The 19,767-nt window shown below is 41.1% G+C and overlaps 1 protein-coding gene across 10 annotated transcripts in view; it reads right to left on the bottom strand.

The window, feature by feature from the left end:
- Positions 1–19,767, bottom strand: part of GALK2 (galactokinase 2) — a 138,232-nt gene that overhangs the window by 53,446 nt on the left and 65,019 nt on the right. For all 10 annotated transcript variants that reach the window (XM_068551292.1, XM_068551283.1, XM_068551300.1 and 7 more), the window contains 2 exons: positions 2,992–3,090; positions 1,339–1,491 (listed from right to left, as the gene is read on the bottom strand). In XM_068551292.1, coding sequence (XP_068407393.1) covers positions 1,339–1,491; positions 2,992–3,090 — 252 coding nt within the window. The remainder of the gene's footprint in view (positions 1–1,338; positions 1,492–2,991; positions 3,091–19,767) is intronic.

The raw sequence follows: 19,767 nt of genomic DNA, 5'->3' as shown, positions 1-19,767 counted from the left end.
AACACATGTTTACCCTGTGCCTACTTCAACCTAAGCACTATACCAGGCCTTAGGGATGTAAGAGTTAACAAGATGGACAGTCTTGGCCCTCAGGTAAAATCAAGTCAGAAAGAAGAGACGGACATCAAACAACTGTGATAAATAGCATACCCTTAGTCCCACCTTAGTCTGGGAGTAAGGAAGTCAAGGAAGGCTTTCCTGAGGGACACTTAGGCTGAGACTTCCTAGAGGGCTGCAGGGAGAGCATTCTGGGCACGTACAAAGTCCCTGCGGTGAGAATGAGCATCATGGCTAGAGTGTGATGGGACTGAGGGATGCTAAGAGAGGAAGAGGATGAGGTACACATCGGATCTTGCAGTTCTCTCCAGGAAGTGATAAGGACTTTTGACTTTATTCCCATGAAATGGAAAGCTTTTGAAAGGTGTTAAGCAGGGGAACTACCTGATCAGATTTAAATTTGTAAACCATCATGCTATCTGCTATTTGAAGGATGACTGGGAGAAAGCATGGTAGAGCTCCTGACTAAGATTCTACTCCCCAGCTCCCAGCCTCAGTTCTCTCCAACTTTTAAATCATAACATGTGCCATTCTAGATCTTACATAACATTTAATGTCTGTGCCACTTTTTAGAGCACCTGTTTACATACCACCTGATCAAATACTAACCATTTCCTATTTCAAATCCCCCTAACCTTTACTCTCTACTCTCTCTATTCTTATGTCCTGTATCCTTCTGTGTATCTTCATGCTAAGTGTACAACAGGTATTCAGTGAATACTTCCTAACTAGATTTAATGCTTGACTAGCAAGTGTCTTTTAAGCTGTGGAACAGAGAACTGCCAAGACTCCCTTCTGGTGTGCGTTTCCCTAGTAGACAGCAAGCCTGCATTTTTAGAGGGAACAGTGATGGCCAATGGTGCATGTGAGAGGACTGAGGGTTGAGGCTATCATCACTTTTGTCGAAGAAACAAGATTAGTTATGGTCACCTCCCATCAATCACCTCCAACTATCTTTCTCCACCTGTAGACCTAAACCATGGCCTGTACTACACAGGTATAAGTTGAGCTGTCCTCTTCTCCCCATTGCCACCCTAGAAGACTCAACTGTGAAGTTCACATAGTTTCCAAATAGCTAGAGGTTGCAAGGCACACCTATACGTTTATTTATCTCCTGAGTTTGAAATCAAATTTCTCTGTACTAAAAAACTTCAGTTAGAACACTGCTGCAGTCAGAATGTTGCCCTACATTTTAGGGAAAGAGACAAAATAATAGGGAACAAAGAGAAAAAGAACAAGAGAAAGCCTACTTCAAGTTTCACTAGTTTGCCAAGTTCATACCTTTGCAGCCAGCCGACACTCCATCACCCTGATATTGAAATGAGAAGTTGCTGCTTTATTCATTTCCACACAACTGTTGGCAATCACAAACACTGCTCCACTTGGGAGTTTCACATCAGTTGCCCTCAGAGGACTAAATTCTATCAACTTGGCCTATTGAGAAAAAAAATGACAGGTGAGATATATAATGTATTAGAATTCAGAAAATGTTTAACCATTTATGTATTTATTTATCTTAGTAAAAATTTTTCCCAAAAATGCATTCATTTATTCATTCAAATATTATTTACTGACTTCCAGGCACTGTACTAGGCACTGGAGATACAAGAGTGAACAAAACAGACACTGTCCCTGCCCTCATAGAGATTACAATCTAGTGGGAAAGGCAGTCAAGTAGTCAAATACACTGCCAGGTTGTGTTACAAGGGTAGAAAGCACAGGGCACTATATAGAAACACAGTTGTGTTTCTATATATCTGTGTGATCAGATATAGCCTAGTGCAGGCGCCTCTGAAAAAAAGGGAAATCTAAACTGAGACTTAAAGGATGAGCAAAAGTAGGACAGACAGAGGGTTTCTTTACCCAAATAGGATGTCAAGAAGAGGGAAGAGTACAAGCAAGTTCACAGGCAAAAAATAATATGAGGTGTTAATAGAGCTTTGGGTATTGCAATTTAGCTGGAGCTTAGTGTTTGAGGGATGAGGCATGGTGAGAGGATAGAACTGAGCGGAGGGCAGGTAAAGCAGGGGTCAGATCATGAAGTACTTTGCAAGCCCAAAGAATCTGGACTTTGTTCAGACTCTACAGCTAACTTATGTTAACAACAGGACTCTTGCCATCATGTCTGCTTGTCAGGTCTCATCCAAAAGACCTACAGTATTTTCTTAGCATTAAACCAAATTTCCTCATGCCTCCTGTCGCTGGCTTAGGGGAATCAACAACAAATACTCTCAATAAGAAGAAATTCAGGTATTCTTGGAAAATAGCCAAGCCTGTAGGAATCTGATGGAAAACTAAGAAAAGATTTTAAAGAAATGTCTGTTTCTATTTTGGAAATGGTCAGTTTATGGCAACTATGAAAACCTCTGCTCTGTCTATGGCAGTTGATAACCAAGGGGAAGTGGTATTGGCGAAGGAATTCATTCCTGGCTTCCTGTCAGCATTCTTTTCCCTACCACTAAAGCCCCAAAAATGTTGACAGAGAAAAATGATACCATAGAGTAAATTACAAAAAAGAGGACTAGTGAATATATGTGGTAAGAGAACTAACATTTGGGTTTAAAACCAACAGGAGATTATGAAAATGCCATGAGATGAAATGATTTGGGACAAGAGCGAGAAAAGAGGTCCCAATAACTAGGGAGTTGAGAAATCGCATACTAACAATGAATTAGAAGGAGGGGAAAAAAAAGAAACCTAGACACCTGAGGTATGATTCTGGAAGCTTAAGGGAGAGGTGATCAACATGAAACAGAGCCAGTGAACTGGTGATAGCCTTGAATTACAAAGCAGTTGAGAAATACCATCCTACAATAGAGCCTAATAGAATAGGCTGCCCAGAAAAAAAAGCAAAGCACTCTGGGGATCTCAAGGCCTTCCTCTCTGGGTGAACATTCCCTGGTGGATATTTCCAAATAGCTCAATGCCACCTACAGTTCCTTCTTCTGCAAGAAATGATATGGACTGGTCCATCCCTCCTCCTTCAGTGCCAATGTAATGCTCACTCTTGGCGCAGATTTCTGCAAGTTCCACCTGGAAAAGTAAAAATTGATTTGCACTGTGAGTATATCATAATCTATTGCTCATTCATTTCCTACTCCAGACATGACATATGGGTTTGAATTCCAGTGCAGCTCTGATCAACTGATGGTAGCTGCCTGCAGCATTGGGTTAACAAGAACTCCAAGACTACCATTAAGCTCAATAGGAAAACATACAAAGATCAATTAATGTCTGCTATGAGTTGGAATGAGATATTGACTGTGCACGTTGTGTACAGTCTCGTCCCGCAGTACCCATAGGAGATTCGTTCCAGGACCCCACGGGATACCAAAATCTGAGGATGCTCAAGTTCCGTATATCATATGGCAAAGTACTTGCACATAACCTATGCACATCCTCTCATATACTTTAGATAATCTCTAGATTACTTATAATACTTAATACAATGTAAATACTATGTAAATAGTTGTAAATACAATGTGAATGCCGCGTAAATAGTTGCCAGTGTGCAGCAAATTCAAGTTTTGCTTTTTGGAACTTTCTGGACTTTTTTTTGGAATATTTTTGATCTATGGTTGGTTGAATCTGCAGATGCAGAACCTGAAGATATAAGGAGGGCCGACTGTATTTGCTATCCCTAAAAGACTCCACAGGGCAAGCAGTTTCTCCCATCTTTCTATTTGCTCCATCCCTCTCTAGACTGGCATCACCAAAAATCTCATATGGGCACTCATTCATTTCTGCCTCAGCTCTCTTTGTCTCCCAACAGTGGACTACTCCACAGTCTCCCCACAGCCAAAGTGAGGTCATCCAACCTTATTTTCTGATCCAAAAGTAATGCTGCCTCTGTGGCTTTTCCATTAAATGTAAGAATCAGAACTAGTGTCATCTCATCAGACACACCTTCCTCCAATCAAGATGAAGAGGCCCAATACATGAACACATTTCTAATCCAAACTGAAAATGTCAAAATATCTATTTAAGAATCTTCTATGGCTTCCTATTCCTTCTATGGCTTCTTATTTCCTAGAAATAAGTTCAAATTCCTCAACCTGGCGTTTCAAAGCTTTCCAAAAGGTGCAACCAATTTACACATGAAATCATATTATCTACCACTCTTTTCCAATTATACTTGTCTCCATGACCATCTCACACATTTATGTAACCTGGTATTATTTCCTGTCTTCTCTCATATAAATCCTATTGCCATTCAATATCCAGCTTACTGGCTACCTACAATGGGCAAGTCCACTCAAATCTTCCTCCATCACAGAGTCTTCCTCAAATACTGTTCCCACTATGGCATCCTACTTCTCTAAACCCTCACAAAACTAACAGTATCATCCACTTACCCTACTATTCATTCATTCATTTTCTTTTTCTTCTAAGACTTGATTCAAGCCTTTCTTTCTTACCTGTTTTACTGGAAGATCCCCCTAGAGTGATCATTCTGAAGCACTGATATAATCATCTCTTGCTTGCTTGGTTGCCAATGCCTTGACGATCATACTTCTCATTGTGGTACACAACATCTCTAATGACTTATCCCTTGCTCACACCTCCATCCTGCTCTCCCACCACTAACCCCGTAAACCCTAGGCTCAGACCACTGGGAAAATGCTGTTCCTCGTCACCCCCAGGCTCTCTCAGTGCCTTTAAAACTGTGAATGCCTGTCCTCCTCACTCAGTACTCCTCTCTCCAGCATCTCCCACTCGTCATCAGGATTAAGCCAAGTGTCACCTCTCCCTTGGAGCCCTCACCACCACCCAAAGGCACACACACTCCACATAATCCCTCTTCTGTGCTCCCTGTATAAAAACTCTATGCTCATTTACCAAACCATGCTTTAAGTGTGGCCTTCCTTGTGTGTTTACCCATCAGTCTATGAGAGCCCATTCAGTGCCCAGACCAGAGCCCACTTAACTAACAAGACTGAATCACATAGTGTTCATTATTGCTCTTTAATAGTGTCAGGTTTCAATCACATCTATTTACCCCAGAAAATTGTCAGTCCTGTGAGAAACAGATAAAATAGTGTTTCTTTTGTGTCCCCCTACCTCACACAATGCCGAGCACATAGTAAACACTCAATAAACCCGCTGCTTTCACTTTCTGAGAATAGCTCCCCAAACATCATTTGATAGATCCTGTAAGTGTCATATTCCTTGTTGGATTCACTAACATTAATTTTGCCTCCTGACACGAGGTAAGCTTGGTATTTTGACGTAACGGGCATTGTGCGTGGCCTGATGAACACACCAGAACCAGCAACCTTCCATAATAGGCACATTAGAAATAAATTAGTAACCAAAAGGTCAAAACACTTGGATTTTAAAATGTAAAGAAACAATACACCCAGGAGAAGAAGTCCATGCACGATTCATGAGGAATGAGGAGACCTGGGTCCCTACATAACTGTGACAGTGGCCAGTGTGAAAAGTCACCTCCCCACAACAGCAGTAACAGTCATACTTACATGCTAAGTACCTGGCATTATCTCTCCTTTAGGCCTCCAAACAACTCTCTGCTTATCCTTATTATACAGATGAGGGAAATGGGACTTGGAGACATAAACAGTGGAGAAGCCAGGATTTTAACCTCATCTGCCTGACTCCAAAGTTTGTGTTCTTTTCACACTGGACTTTTATTACTCCCCTACCCACCGCCAAATAATATAACCAAATAACATAGCCTATTTTTGTCACTACCTCAGAGGGATGTGAAATGACAAATGAGATCACCAAAATTTAAGTATTCTCCCTCTTAAGAGGAAAGAAACTAAGGCATCGAGAAGTATATGCTTATTGTTTTTAAAAGCCTCTGAATGTGTGGCAACAACTGTATACTTTAACAGAAATATGTTAATTTTTCCAGACTACCTATCTCCACGAAATTCAGAGGGACCCCAGGAGTCCCCAGCATCTCTGTGTCAAGGAGAGTCCATCTGCAGGGCTGCAGACATCCCTATACTTTGCTGATACCTCTCATGCTGAATTCTGACATGTGGATCTCATTACTGGATAGACAATAACCATGAGCTTTAAATGGAGGAAACAAAAAGAAAATGAAGATAAGAAAGTTGAAAGATGGAAGAAAGGATGACTCATTGTACAGTCCCCCCGGAATGCATGAGGAATTCAGTGGTAAATATAGAGGAAAGAAACTAGTACCAGAAGCTTCCAAATCTTGATTAAAGCCCCAACCCTCCTGCCAACTAGCTAGGTGACCTTAGATAGATTGCTTAACTTTTCTGAGTTTCCATTTCTTCATATACTATTAATAACAATAATAGTTTTCACAGTTAGAATTTATTGACTACTTACTATATGCCAGGTACTGTTCCAATTGCTTTGTATGAATTAATCATTTACTTCTCACAATGACCCTATAAGATAGGTATCTCCTCCTCATTTTACAGACAAGGAAACTGAGTGGGTTTATTAGCTGAGACTAGGCTAGTAATTACTAAAGCTGAAATTCAAACTCCACTTGTCTAACCCCAGAGCCCATACTCTTAATCACCAGGCTATATTACCTCCCATCCATAATATGGAGAAAAATACCTACCTCCCTGGCTACGGGATTATTGTGATGATCCAGTGAATTAGATAAAAACATCCCATAAACTCTAAAGAAGTATACAATTTTAAATTTTATTATTTTTACAGAATGAATAAGGAATCATCTGATTTATACAAGTAAGTAGCTAAATCCCAAGCCAAATGTAAAAACAGGTTTAATTAATCTGGAACTCAGGACCATTTTTTGAACTGTTCAGGGGGAGTTCCCTGGTGGCCTAGTGGTTAGGATTCCAGGCTTTCACTCTCATGGCCCTGGGTTCATGGCCCTGGGTTCAATCCCTGTTTGGGGAACTAAGATCCCACAGGCCTCGAGGTGCGGCCCAAAAAAACAAAAAAAAAAATTTTTTTTTAAACTCTTCAGGGAAAGAGAGAACTTAAAAGATTCTGGATGTCCCGAAGAGAACCAATTCAACAATAAAGTGTAATGGAGCTTGAGACAAACAGGAGAATGTGTGTTCCATTTAAAGCATCCCAATCTAAATTTGGGGGTGGGGGGAAGGGGCGTGGAGGGGGGAGTCCCTGCCTGCCAAACAAAACATGCCTGTAGTATAAACTTCAACTGCAGGCCCACAGGCGGCTTCCCCAGTGGCCCTAGCCCTTCACCCCCATACTAAAAGGAAAAAGGTCAAATCCTAAATGGTTATGAGATGTGAAGAAAGTAGACACAAAAGATTTTTTTTTTAATTTCAAATCTTGTTTAAGGAAAAACTTGCATGCCTCCGACAATAAGCAAAAATCAGTGCTAGGCCCATAGCCTTAGCCAGGGATGGCATGACCTGAACTCAGAGAACCATTAATGGAGGGGCCTTAACAGCAGGGGATGTAAACAGGAGGGAGCAGAGAATGCCTATCATTCTGGGTGATGTGAAGGAGACATGTGAGCCTGCCTCACCCTTTCTTTCCTTGGGGACACTGGAAATAGAACCGTAAAATGTGCTCCAGGAGTTATAATCAGGCAGAGTGATGTGCAAAGACACTAAATACTCCATACACACTTGAATTATGTAAAATATCAAGAGATTTCATGAGAATAAGAAGGAGCTGTCAAAAACACATTAACAAAAGTGTATGGAAAGAAGCCTATCGGAAGTTAACTTCCAGAACAAACCGAATCATGCTTTGTGACCACCTAGAGGGGTGGGATAAGGAGGGTGGGAGGGAGGGAGACGCAAGAGGGAGGAGATATGGGAATATATGTATACGTATAGCTGATTCACTTTGTTATACAGCAGAAACTAACACACCATTGTAAAGCAATTATACTCCAATAAAGATGTTAAAAAAATCAATAAATTAAAAATAAAAAATTATTAGGCAAACATCATAGTAACAATTCTTTTTTTTTTTTTTATTTATTTATTTATTTATTTTTGGCTGTGTTGGGTCTTCGTTTCTGTGGGAGGGCTTTCTCCAGTTGTGGCAAGCGGGGGCCACTCCTCATCGCGGTGCGCGGGCCTCGTACTATCGCGGCCTCTCTTGTTGCGGAGCACAGGCTCCAGACGCGCAGGCTCAGTAATTGTGGCTCACGGGCCCAGTTGCTCCGCGGCATGTGGGATCCTCCCAGACCAGGGCTCGAACCCATGTCACCTGCACCGGCAGGCAGACTCTCAACCACTGCGCCACCAGGGAAGCCCCCCATAGTAACAATTCTTACAGGCAAGATACACTAATGGATAAATGGATGAAAGTTTGAAGAGAAACAGAACAGTTACAGAAATTACTCCAAGACACTTATGAATTACAAAAGGAAAAATAGTGGAGAAATCTATCGGGCAGCAACTCAACTAAATGATAAAGTTTAAAATCACTAGTAATAAGATATATCAACATCATGATAGAATGCATAAAGAAGGACACATCACTTCTGTGATATTCTTGCCAAAAAAATGCATAACCTCAATATAATCATGACAAAAAAATCTGACAAACCCAAATTGATAGATATGAAAGTACTGAATAACTGACTGCAAATAACTGAGCAGGACTTATCATAGTATCAGGGTCATGGAAGACAAAGAATGAGGAACTGCCACAGATTGGAAAAGCTTAAGGAGAGACCATTAAATACAACGTAGAATCCTGGATTAGATCCTGGAACAGAAAAAGAACATTAGGAGGAAAACTGGCGGTTTGAATGAGGTCTATAGTATAGTTAATAGTATTGTATCAATGTTAATTTCCTGGTTTTGAAAATTGCACTATGGATATATAAGTTGTTAACATTAGGGAAAATGAGGTGACGTGTGTACCTGAACTCTATTATTTTTTAACAGCTTTTTTGTGGTAGAAGTGACATACACATATTTAGTATAAATTTTAATAAGCTTGACACATGTACTCACCCATCAAAGCATCACCACAAGATAGTGAACACCTATCCATCACCTCTAAAAGTTTCCTAATGGCCTTTTGTGCTCCCTCGTTCCTGCATTACAGCCTGGGCTCCCCAGCCCACTTATCCCTGGCACTGACCTGCTTTCTGTCACCATAGATCAGCTTGCATTATCTAGAGTTCTGTGTAAATGAAAAAAATGTGTTCATTTGTGTCTGAGTTCTTTCATGCAGCATAATTCTTTCTGAGATCCATCCATGTCATTTGTAGTTCATCCCTTCATACTGCTGGTAGTATTCCACTGTATGCCTATACCACAGTTTGTTTGTTCATTTGTCGTTTGACGGACATTTGGGTTGTTTTTAGCTTTTGGCTATTGCAGATAGAGCTGCTGTGAGCATTGGTGTATAACAACAACAAAAAAAAGAACAAACCGAATCAAATTTGAGGACCGGATCCCTGATGCCTGAGGGATTCTGAGGCCCACCCACTTCACCTATCCCCCAAGCCCCTCCCCACACACACACAGGCAATCTGAGAACCCTCAGGCAAAAACAGCAAAGCTCTAATGAAGAAGGGACTCATTCCCCTCCCACCAATGTATCAATATTTTCTTCTGTCCTTACACCTGAGCATGTCAAGAACCCCAGGCGCCTCCAATCTCCAGATTGTCAGAAGACAATCTGACTACATGAGAAATGTTTCCGAAGTTTGTAGCCAATAAACTCATTTCTATTTTGACTCCTGCCCTCTGGACAGTTAGGAGAACCCTGGCATTATTCATGGATCTTCTTTTAAAGCTACTGAAGATAGTTAATGAGGCTAATTTAGCCCTTTGTGTGGGCCCTTTGCTTCCCTTGACTCCGCAGCCTGGGAAAGAACCAAAAATCACATGGCCTCCCAAATTAAACAGTGTACCCATCTGCTGACCAGTGGGGATCCAGTAATAACAGAAATAACAGGGTTAGGTTTAATAGTCACTGAGAAGGGCTAAAGATTCATAAATGTGTTGCCTAGCTAAAACTGGACATTTATAAAGACAATAAAAATATTACAAAGACAATAAAAATACAAAAGACTTCAAGATATCAATACAGTAAACTTTATTTTTGTTTAGCAGTTTTACTAATGAGATTGTTAAAAGTAGAATAATTATGTAGACAGAAAATGTTAATCTTTTCCTATGGGAAGCCTTGCTGTTAAGAACACAGACCCTAACCGAGACAGCATCGTGCAGCTATTGTAGGTCACCGACAAGTGCAAGAGAAAAGAAGGAAATGAACAGCCCCATTCATTCACTCAACAGTCATTTAAATACTAGCATCCTACAGATAAGTGGACAGGTCACTCAGTGCCTTCCCTCAAGGAGCCCACAATATTGATAATGTCTTCAGGTGAACAAGTCTTTCAAAAGAAAGTGTATAACTAGTGTGCCAGACAATGATTTGCCCCCTAGATGTGCTGTCCACCCACCTCCATCTTACTATCTGCCCAGGAGGCTGCCCAGTATGAACTATATCGAGAGGCTCCTGTGCACTCTGCTTCCCACTGCGTTTTTTCAACAGAGGACTCTGGCAGGAAATGGGGAATGAGGGAGGGGGGAGTGAGGTCACGCTGCCAAGATCACCTTCAGACCCAAGGGCATGACAGCTCAGCTACAACTAGTCCTCATTACCTACTACACCTTTGGAAATAGTTCGCTATGAAATAAATTGCCCTTGATTAATGAGTGTGCTGTCTATTTCTTGTCATGACCCTGGCTGATATATCTAGATAAGGTGAAAATGTTAATGGCTCCTCTGACTTTTCTTTGCCTCAAATATTTTCTCAACTTTCTCCCCCTGCAATCCTTCTCCACCTTAACTTTCAAAATGCCTGGGTTCTTACTTGGGGCTATTTTCAAATTCTTCCCCAAATTGGCAAACCTGTTAGGTAGACCCCAGCCAAGCAGGAGAAACTTCATGAAACAGCACCAAGGTAAATCTAAAAAAGACTGATATAGACTTGCTTTGTTTTGTAACATGGCTGATGACCAAACTCTAACTTGTGGACACTTTGGAGTGTTCTAAGGGGGGAAAAAAGTAGGCTTGCTTTAGTTAGAAAAAGAAGAAGAAGGAGGTTATTATTTCTTCTTCACATCTCTAACTCAAAGAGATTAGTAACTTTCATATTTTTTATTTCAAGAAAAGTTGCCCGAGGACAATGACAGCCGGTTCCCAAATGAACATAGCAGATGCAACTGACTCTGATGGTTCAGGCTGAAAAGTTCCAGTAAATTATGCAGGAAAGGAAAAAGGAGGAGTTCAAATATTAAAAAAATCAGCAACCACAAAGAAACAACACTGAAGAGGATTCTCAAAAGTAAATCTGAAAAACCTGCTAAAATCTAGAACCATCAAAGAGTATGCACTCACAAGTGTATATCACACACACAAAAAAAGAACAAAAGTGGACTCCTCCACCCGTGTACACTGAAGAGAACATAATCTAATGAATCTGGAGAAGGCTAGTAATTGGGGAATGTGGCTCTCAAAATATCTGGGGTGCTTAGCGAGGGCAGAAGCACAGTCTTCAAGTCATCTCCCTTCAAACTGTAAAGAAAGAACAAGGACCACTTCCCTAACCTAACTGACCTGCAACCTTGAGTCATGGAGGGGCCCAGATTCTGAGAGGAGGCCTTCAACAAGGCAGGAACACTGCATTTTATGTGAAACAGTTTGGGATTCCAGGTCCATGGGGAACATGAGAAAATGTCTATGATAGGTTTCTTCTAGATCTCAACCATTGCTAACTGTATTGGATGAGGAAGAACCTTCATAGGTGCCTGTAACATACAACCTTGAATAAATGACGATCCTGGATGTGCAGATATGTGTGGTAAGACTATTAAAATGCTAACATGAATCCAACAGGTAATAATGAGATGCAAAGGGAGGAAAGAAAACAGTACCCTCTGTGGTCCTCTAAGTGAGGGCCTCAGACAAAGCAATGGTGTCACTGGGGGACAGATTAGAAGTACAGACTCGGGCCTCACCCCAGACCTGCTGAATCAGAATCTGTAGCTTAACAAGAGCCCCAGGTGATTTGTAGTCACATTAAATTTGAAAGCACTCCTCTAAAAAAATTTCCTACACTGGGGCTTTTTTTTTTTTTTTTTTTGGCTGCACCACGCGGTATGTGGAACTTCCCTGACCAGGGATCAAACTTGCACTCCCTGCAGTGGAAGCGCGGTGTCTTATCCACTGGACCACCAGGGGAGTCCTCACTGGGGCTTTCTTAATAAATTAAGCAGACAGGAAAGAATAGGAAGAAAAAAGGGAAGGAAGCTAACAAATGTCACGTGTCTTCTAAGGCAAGATACTATGAGGATATTTCATATGTGCTATCTTATTAAGTCTCCAAAATGACTCTGAAATGTCAAAATTATAATTGCTACTTTATACAGAAGGAAACTGAGGCTCGGAAAGATCAATAAAGTAACCTAAGCTAAGAGTCAAAGCCTGACAGGGTTGGCTCCAAAGTCCACCAGGTCACCTTATCCCCCTGCCTCAAAAAATGGAGGCTGTGCCTAGACAGTGGGCCCCGGTAAGCACACGGAGCAAAATGTATCCATCCCGGAACTGAATATTCCTCCTGTAAAAATGAACAACGGAGTTGACCAAAGGGCCCTAGGATGCAGATATTTCTGAGTCATCACAATTTCACTCCATCTTATCCCCAGGTTAGAAAGAAAAAAAATCCACCTTGCTGGACAGTTTGGGGCTTGAAGCGCTTTCCCGTTATCCGTCTCCAAATACAATCCCACACACCTCCCTCCCAAACAGCCACAACCCAGAGGGATCTCAATATAAGGCTGACATTTTGGTAAGATTTCTGCAGCCTAATAATAGTAATAGCAGCTAATACACTGAGTCAGACATTGTTCTAAGCACTTTTCATGAACTGTAACATTTCAAATCCATGAGGGAAGTTTTCATTAATAAACGCATTTTGTAATGAAGAAACTGAAGCATAGAGAGGTTAAGTTGCCCAAGATCATTCAACTAGTAAGGGGCAGAGTCAGGATTTGAACTCAGAACCTTGGCTCTAAGGTTTCGACCACAATACTATTCTTTACCCCTAAGGGGAGTGGAGTTTCAAGGGTGAGCCAGGAACCCAAAATTCAGAAGCCCCCAAAAGCCTTCTGTGTATACTTTTATCTCTCACTAGCGCAATTAATTCAATCCCTTTCATTGTTTAAATTCGAAAGAAAGAAAGAAAGGCCAGCAAACACATACCAAGGTAACTATTATTGGGAAGAGGGGAGGAGGTGAGACAGAATTGAAAAAACAAAAAAAAAGTTGTTGTGGGAAGACAGCAGGAGGCAGAGGCCTGGCCAGATTGATGGACTCAGACAAGAACATGACCCAAGTCACTGCTACTAAATACCAAGGGGCCTACACACGCCTGTGGTAAAGGCTGGTGTCACTCGCTTGGCTAGCAGACCATTTGTTTTGGCTCTGACCTTTGAAGAATGTGAAATAATGATGATAATAATGGATGGGCAGCAGGCCTGCAATCTCTGTGGTTTGGCAAGTGTGTCCTGGAACGGCACATCCCTGCCCATGGTCAGAGGGAGGCTCCCACTCCTTGGCGGGGGAGGGTTCTTCATGCGGAGTTTTGAGCGGCACTCTCCTGTCCCACCCTCATGGTCCGGACTGCAGGAAATCTGATTGTAAGCCAATCTGGACTCTCCGGGAGAAGGTAAAGAGTGGGGGGAGCATTAGATAATTAACTCTTCTTTTTCCCCCAGCACAACTGTTCAAATTAACACCTGTTAATTTTCCTCATATGACTCCAATTGTACAGAAATGGACCCAACCCAAAGAGAAAAAAATAACTCCCATGAATCATCATCTAGATTGACCAAATCCATAACTCGGCAGACACGTTTGCCTGGGAGAAAGGATTTTATGTGTACAGTATTCAATTCACAAAGACTTTAACATGAAGTGGGAAGAATCTTTAGGGTCAGGAAATGGTGAAGAGTGTTAAAAGAGTTGTTACAAGGGAAATTTGAGCTGTGCTCAAACGTTATGTCAAGAGCATCTACTATATAGGTCATTGTAAGAAACAGTCACATGAACATCATTTTTGCATTTGTTTTCAGACTGCTGGAGCGGTCATTTTCATTATGCTTTGTGTGCTGTAAAGAATCCATGTGAGAAATGCATTTTAGAATTTAGTACCTCCAGAGAAAACATTGCCTCCTCTGAAGAACCGGAATAGTTTCTCTATTCTGATCACAAGACCTATATAAATTACTATGTTTCCCTTTTTACCTTGGCTTCCAGTAATCTCAGTAAATACAGTTAAACAAAACAATTATACCAAGTAATTAACAGTTGGTGTGCTTTCATTCTTCTTTCCTTTGCCCTGGTTTTTAATTTCTAAGTTATTAACCTTATAGAATAAATATTCTTGGTCGTATAATTCCTAGAATTTTTTTCAAAAGAAAGTAAATAGGCACTTGGTACAAGTAAAATAAAAAATTGAGACATAACAGGCGTCAGGTAGATAGTCATGTTAAGTAGGGCAATGAAAATGATAGAGTACATTCTAACAAGGGAGACTAAGAATGGCAAGGAGGTCCTGTGACCATATTCCAGAAGGAACTGGTGAAAGAATAGTAGATGTGTGAGGAGCCAGGAGAGCTTCCTTAAACTTTGAAACACTCTAATAGCAACAGAAGGAGAAAATTGGGGATTGAGATAGAAAGAGTAGGTTGTGATTAAATATAAGAAAAATTTCTCCAATGAATAAAATGGTCCAAGAATGAAAAGAGTTAATTTGTGAAGCAATGAGATTACTGGGGATATTCAAGTGGAGGCTAAAAAACTGTCTTCTATGAATGTTGAAGAGCAGAATTTTGCTTGGGTTGGGAGGTGACTACAATAAGTAGCACATAGGGAGAGGGCCCCTGAGATATGGGCTTCAGACACAGGAACCCCTTAACTTCAACTGCTGTGTAAACTATAGATTTCCTCGCCTTCCCCAAGATGGGAAATATTATAAATATTATATTCAACAAAAGATGAAGATAAAAATAGAAGCCCTAGAGACAAAAGGATCAGTACAGCTCTGACTTAGGGAACTCCTGCTTGCTTCAAAACATATTTCCAAAAAAGAGAGGGTTCCCTGCCCTTTTTGGGGTGGGAGAGGGAAGTAAAAAAACTTCATGAAACAGTAAGGAATATCCATTCTGGCCTATCTCCCAAAATGTGGATTCTCAGACATGTCTCTAGTCCCCATCCTTCATCTTCATGAGGCCCCTTCAGTCACACGCCAACTTGGGGCTACCACAGCAGCTTACATCCACCTTCCATGCAATCTACTAGGTCCCCCCCTGCACCACATGACATATCCCACGCAAGGGCAGCTAGAGACAGATTCATGTGATCTTTTACACAGCATTTTGGACATGTATTCAGAGCTCTATACCACACAGTGTGGTAATAGAGAGAACACACTGTTCTCTCACAGTGTAGAGAACGAAACGTAGTGCCAAGACCCAATATCTGGTTTCATGAATGGACAATCTTATTGCCAATCTAGAATCTAATCCAAAAGGCAGAAAAACTGACCAAGAAAACTTGTCCTTTGGAAAATAAATGTCTGATTGCAATTTCTTTCTCTAGATTTTCATTCCTTGTTGAGTCCCAACACATAACCATTCCTGACACTCCCCAAAGTTATAAATGTCAGAAATACTGTGTTCAACAAAAGACTAAGATGAAAATAGAAACAAACACTCTCCCAGATGTAAATACAGAAATGCCAGCCAATAGTTTAGCAAACCATTGGCAGAAGGTTTCAAAGAAGGGTAAATAATTTCTAATGGAACAGAAACTAACCTAGACCAGGAGATGTACCCAACTGGTAAGGTAATTTGTCACAAAACACATCCACTTTACACACTGTCAAAACATGGAACAAGAGACACTAACATTGTCTAAAAGGGGGTGGTAGGAAAGAAGGGGAGAAAAAGACAATGATCGTTTCCAAGAGATACCAGTAAGGATGGTCCTTGGCTGCTTTGCAAGGTGGATAATGGACTCTCCGCTACTGGACCAAACAGCAGCCTGCAACATTAGCGACTATCCTGACCACCGGTGCATTGGATGGCAGCTCTGCTCACTTTCCCTCCTCACTTCATGAGTCTTTCCTTCCACTTATTTTGGAAGGATATACTACTTATTCCTACAGCTGAAGTTTTAGCTCTTCAAAGCATTCTGGAATACTTTGTGCCTATGACAACATATGACATAGTTACTTTGAAAAATAAGTCATTTTTGCCTGACACCTCCAACTCAGCTTTCACATCTCAACTTACTCCACGAGGTCTTCCCTAAAAGCTATCCCTCCCCATATAAACTGGGTTCTTCCTGTTTTTCTTTCTCATAGTCTATTTCCTTCACAGCATGTATCGCAATCTGTATATAGATATTTGTGTATGTTTGTTTAACATTGGTCTCTCCCATTTGTCTAAGCCTGTTCACCTCTGTATTTCTAGTATCTACCCTATCTGATGAAAATGAATGTTGAATGAATAAATGAACAAATGAATATATGATGCCAACATCTTGTTCTACTAATCTACCATATTCAAGACAAAAATCTGCGCCTAAGAAATGAATATGTACCAAATAAAAACCCTGAAACTGCTCAGTCACTACTCAGTCATGTGATGACATTGGCACATCTTGGAGAGTGAAATATCACTTTCTCTCTTTTGCTTCATTTAGAGTTCATTCTTCCTTACACTTCTGTGTGCTGCCATTATTGAAGGGATTGGTTTTTCCCTATCTTGAACTGAGACCCTGGTACAGAAGACTTTTACCCCTTAACTTTGCTCCTATACCTCTCCTCCATACTGGTTTTTAACTCATCATAATTTTAGGAAACCACTTAGAGCAATGTTTTCAAACAATTGGTAGCAACCCATTACCTAATTATGAAATCAATTTGGTGGTTCAAAATACGCTTTTTAAATAGAAGGGAAGGGAATGGAATGAAAGGTAATGGAATGGAAAGTACTGCACGTAGAAAGGGTAAGTATTGTTTTATGAAACTTTTCAGAGTATGTTTGCCCATGTGTATTATATGTTACATTGCAATGTAAAACATGTTTTACATGAGTCATGGTCCAAAATTTTTAGAAACTTTAACTTACAGTAATAAACTAATAGTAGGGGAAATCTCAGATAGCAATCTACAGATAGGTAATTTATAGGCCAATGTTTATTTACGAATCCAGCTTTCCTCCTTTTATTAAATATTAACAAGTTGCTTACAATCTGCGTAGAAAAATCTGATTCCTAACACCTTCAGCCTGAAACTATGCTGGGATTCTCTAGTCCTTTCTAATGAGGCTAAAAATCTAACCCATCAGAGTCAGGCCAAAGCAGTCATGTCTTCAGTTACAGGAATGTCTGAAGGCCCTTGCTTCTTGTGGACTCGTCCCACTTCCTCTTTAATCCCTATCTTTGCCAGAAAAAGCCCTTCTCAATTCCCCCCATCTGGTAAACGGATCTACTTTTTCTTCCTAGCCACCCTTTGCAGCCCCTCCAACTGTGATTGAATCCTACTTCTTTCTTTGCACTCTCAGGTCTCCTCTCCCTATCCCCAACTTATCCTTTGTGATATAATAAAAAATAAATGTTTGATTTTTTGTTCTAATTCCTGGCACACAAAGCCTAAAGCTCTTGGAATCTCTGGAGTGACGAGTGTCTTTTATATGCTAGAGAGATGACTGGTGGCTAAGGGCTCCCAGATAGCTTCGGAATGGGGGCTGGTCCCCAGAAAGACCAAGGCATGGACTAGAGTATTGGGGGTCTCAGCCCCCACCCCCGTCCCACCCCCACTGTCACCTCCAGGGAGGGGAGGGGCCTAGAATTGAATCAATAACCAACAGCCCATGATTTAATCAATAGTGCTTACAGAATGAAACCTCCATAAAAACCCCTAAACAACAGGGTTCAGAGAATTTTGATTTGGTGAACACATCGAGGCACTGGCAGGTGGCACACGTGAACAAGGCATAGAAGTTCTGTGCATCTCCCTTACCCAATACCTTCTCCTATGCACCTCTTCCATTTGGCTCTTCCTGAGTTGTAATGTTTGTAATAAACCAAGCTCAGTAGCAAGTGTAGAGCTTTCCTGAGTTCTGTGAGTCATTCTAGAAAATGATTGAACCTGAGGAGGGAGTTGTGGGAACCCGCAACTTTATAGATGGTTGATCAGAAAAACAGGTGACAACCTGAGACTTGCAACTGGCATCTGAAGTGGGGTCGGTCTTGTGGGACTGAGTCCTTAACTTGTAGGATCTGACACTAACTCCAGGGAGTGATAAAATTGAATTGAATTGAATGGATTGTAGAACACCCAGTTGGTATCTGGAGAGTTAGAGAATTGGTTGGCGTCAGAAAAATCCCACACATTTGGTATCAGAAGTGTTATAAAAATGTTATAAAAATAGGTCATATCCCTCTTGTTCCAAGGTCCCAGCCACTACTCTCAGGCCCCTGAAGTTACTACATTATTTATAAAACTGACTGTAGTGGGCCCTTATGAGAAGTACGTCTAGCCATCCCCTCTTCATCTCAACTGTTTTCTGGGGGCACTGCCCTTTCCCCTCTTTCTCATTCCCCCCCTACCCAACTATCCCAAGGTTATAGCAATGTAGATCTTGAATGCCAGCTTCACACACTATAATCTGCCATTTCTCACCCACCCATACAAGCACCCAACCCACCCACCCCACTACAGGTCATAGATCCAGGGGTGGGTACTGTACCAAAGGCAAACTAACCAGATTCTCTTCTAGATTCCCTTCTCCAAGGGAATCTTCCCAATGGGGAAAGAAAGAATCAGTTTGGCGAGGGTGGAGGGGGGGGGTTGCTAATTTGGATCTGTTCATATGATCTTAGAAGTTGTCAGCAGTCATGTTTTTTACTGTGTACCAGAAAAGTAGAGGAAGCTGGTCTGAAAATAGAGAGGAATGAAACAGACAAGGAAAAAGAGAGCAAGGCAAGTGACGGAGGCAAACCTAACACTTAAGTTTCTGTCCATCCTTGAAATCCAGCTATAACCACTATCTTAGACTGCAAAATGGCCACAAATCCTTCCCCTCCCTGTTTCTATTCCCTAGCCTGAGCTAGCCTGGTGGATGATGAGAGACATGTGGCCCAGTTGCTTCTATCATCCCAGCTGACAAGCAGCCAACCCAGAAGCAGTACTGCCTAGCTAACCAGCAGCTGAGAGCAGATGTGTGAATGAGCCCAGCCAAGACAAGCAAAAGCGCTATCAAGGTGAATCCAGTCCAAATGGTTGTTGTTTTAAATCACTACATTTTGGGAGGGTTTATTACACAGCAAAGGCTAACTGATATACTCACCTTTGCATTCCAGGACCTATCCCTTGAGTGGGCTGTTTTTCCTTGCATGCAAGAGTCTTAATAACTCACATTTGCACTCAAAAATATTTTATCTTCACGGAAACCCAAAGAATATTCAAACATTCAAACAATTTTAAACATTCTGTTTCATAGTTTTATATATGTATATATATAGAGAGAGAGAGACAGAGAGAGAGAGAGAGAGAGAGAACTATTCACACAATTACATTTTCTCCTCCCCCAGGCTCCAAGACCATCTCCTCCATAGCTTATCAATTTTTAGTATATATGTGCTGCCAAAATACATCACTGCCTTTTCATAAAAACAGATTTATGATCTGACCCCTGCTTATTTCTT

The sequence above is a fragment of the Eschrichtius robustus genome, chromosome 1 (genome assembly GCF_028021215.1).
Source record: "Eschrichtius robustus isolate mEscRob2 chromosome 1, mEscRob2.pri, whole genome shotgun sequence".
In the NCBI taxonomy this organism is placed as follows: Eukaryota; Metazoa; Chordata; class Mammalia; order Artiodactyla; family Eschrichtiidae; genus Eschrichtius; species Eschrichtius robustus.
The sequence above is the reverse complement of the archived record's forward strand: the minus strand, read 5'-3'. Positions and strand labels throughout refer to the sequence as shown.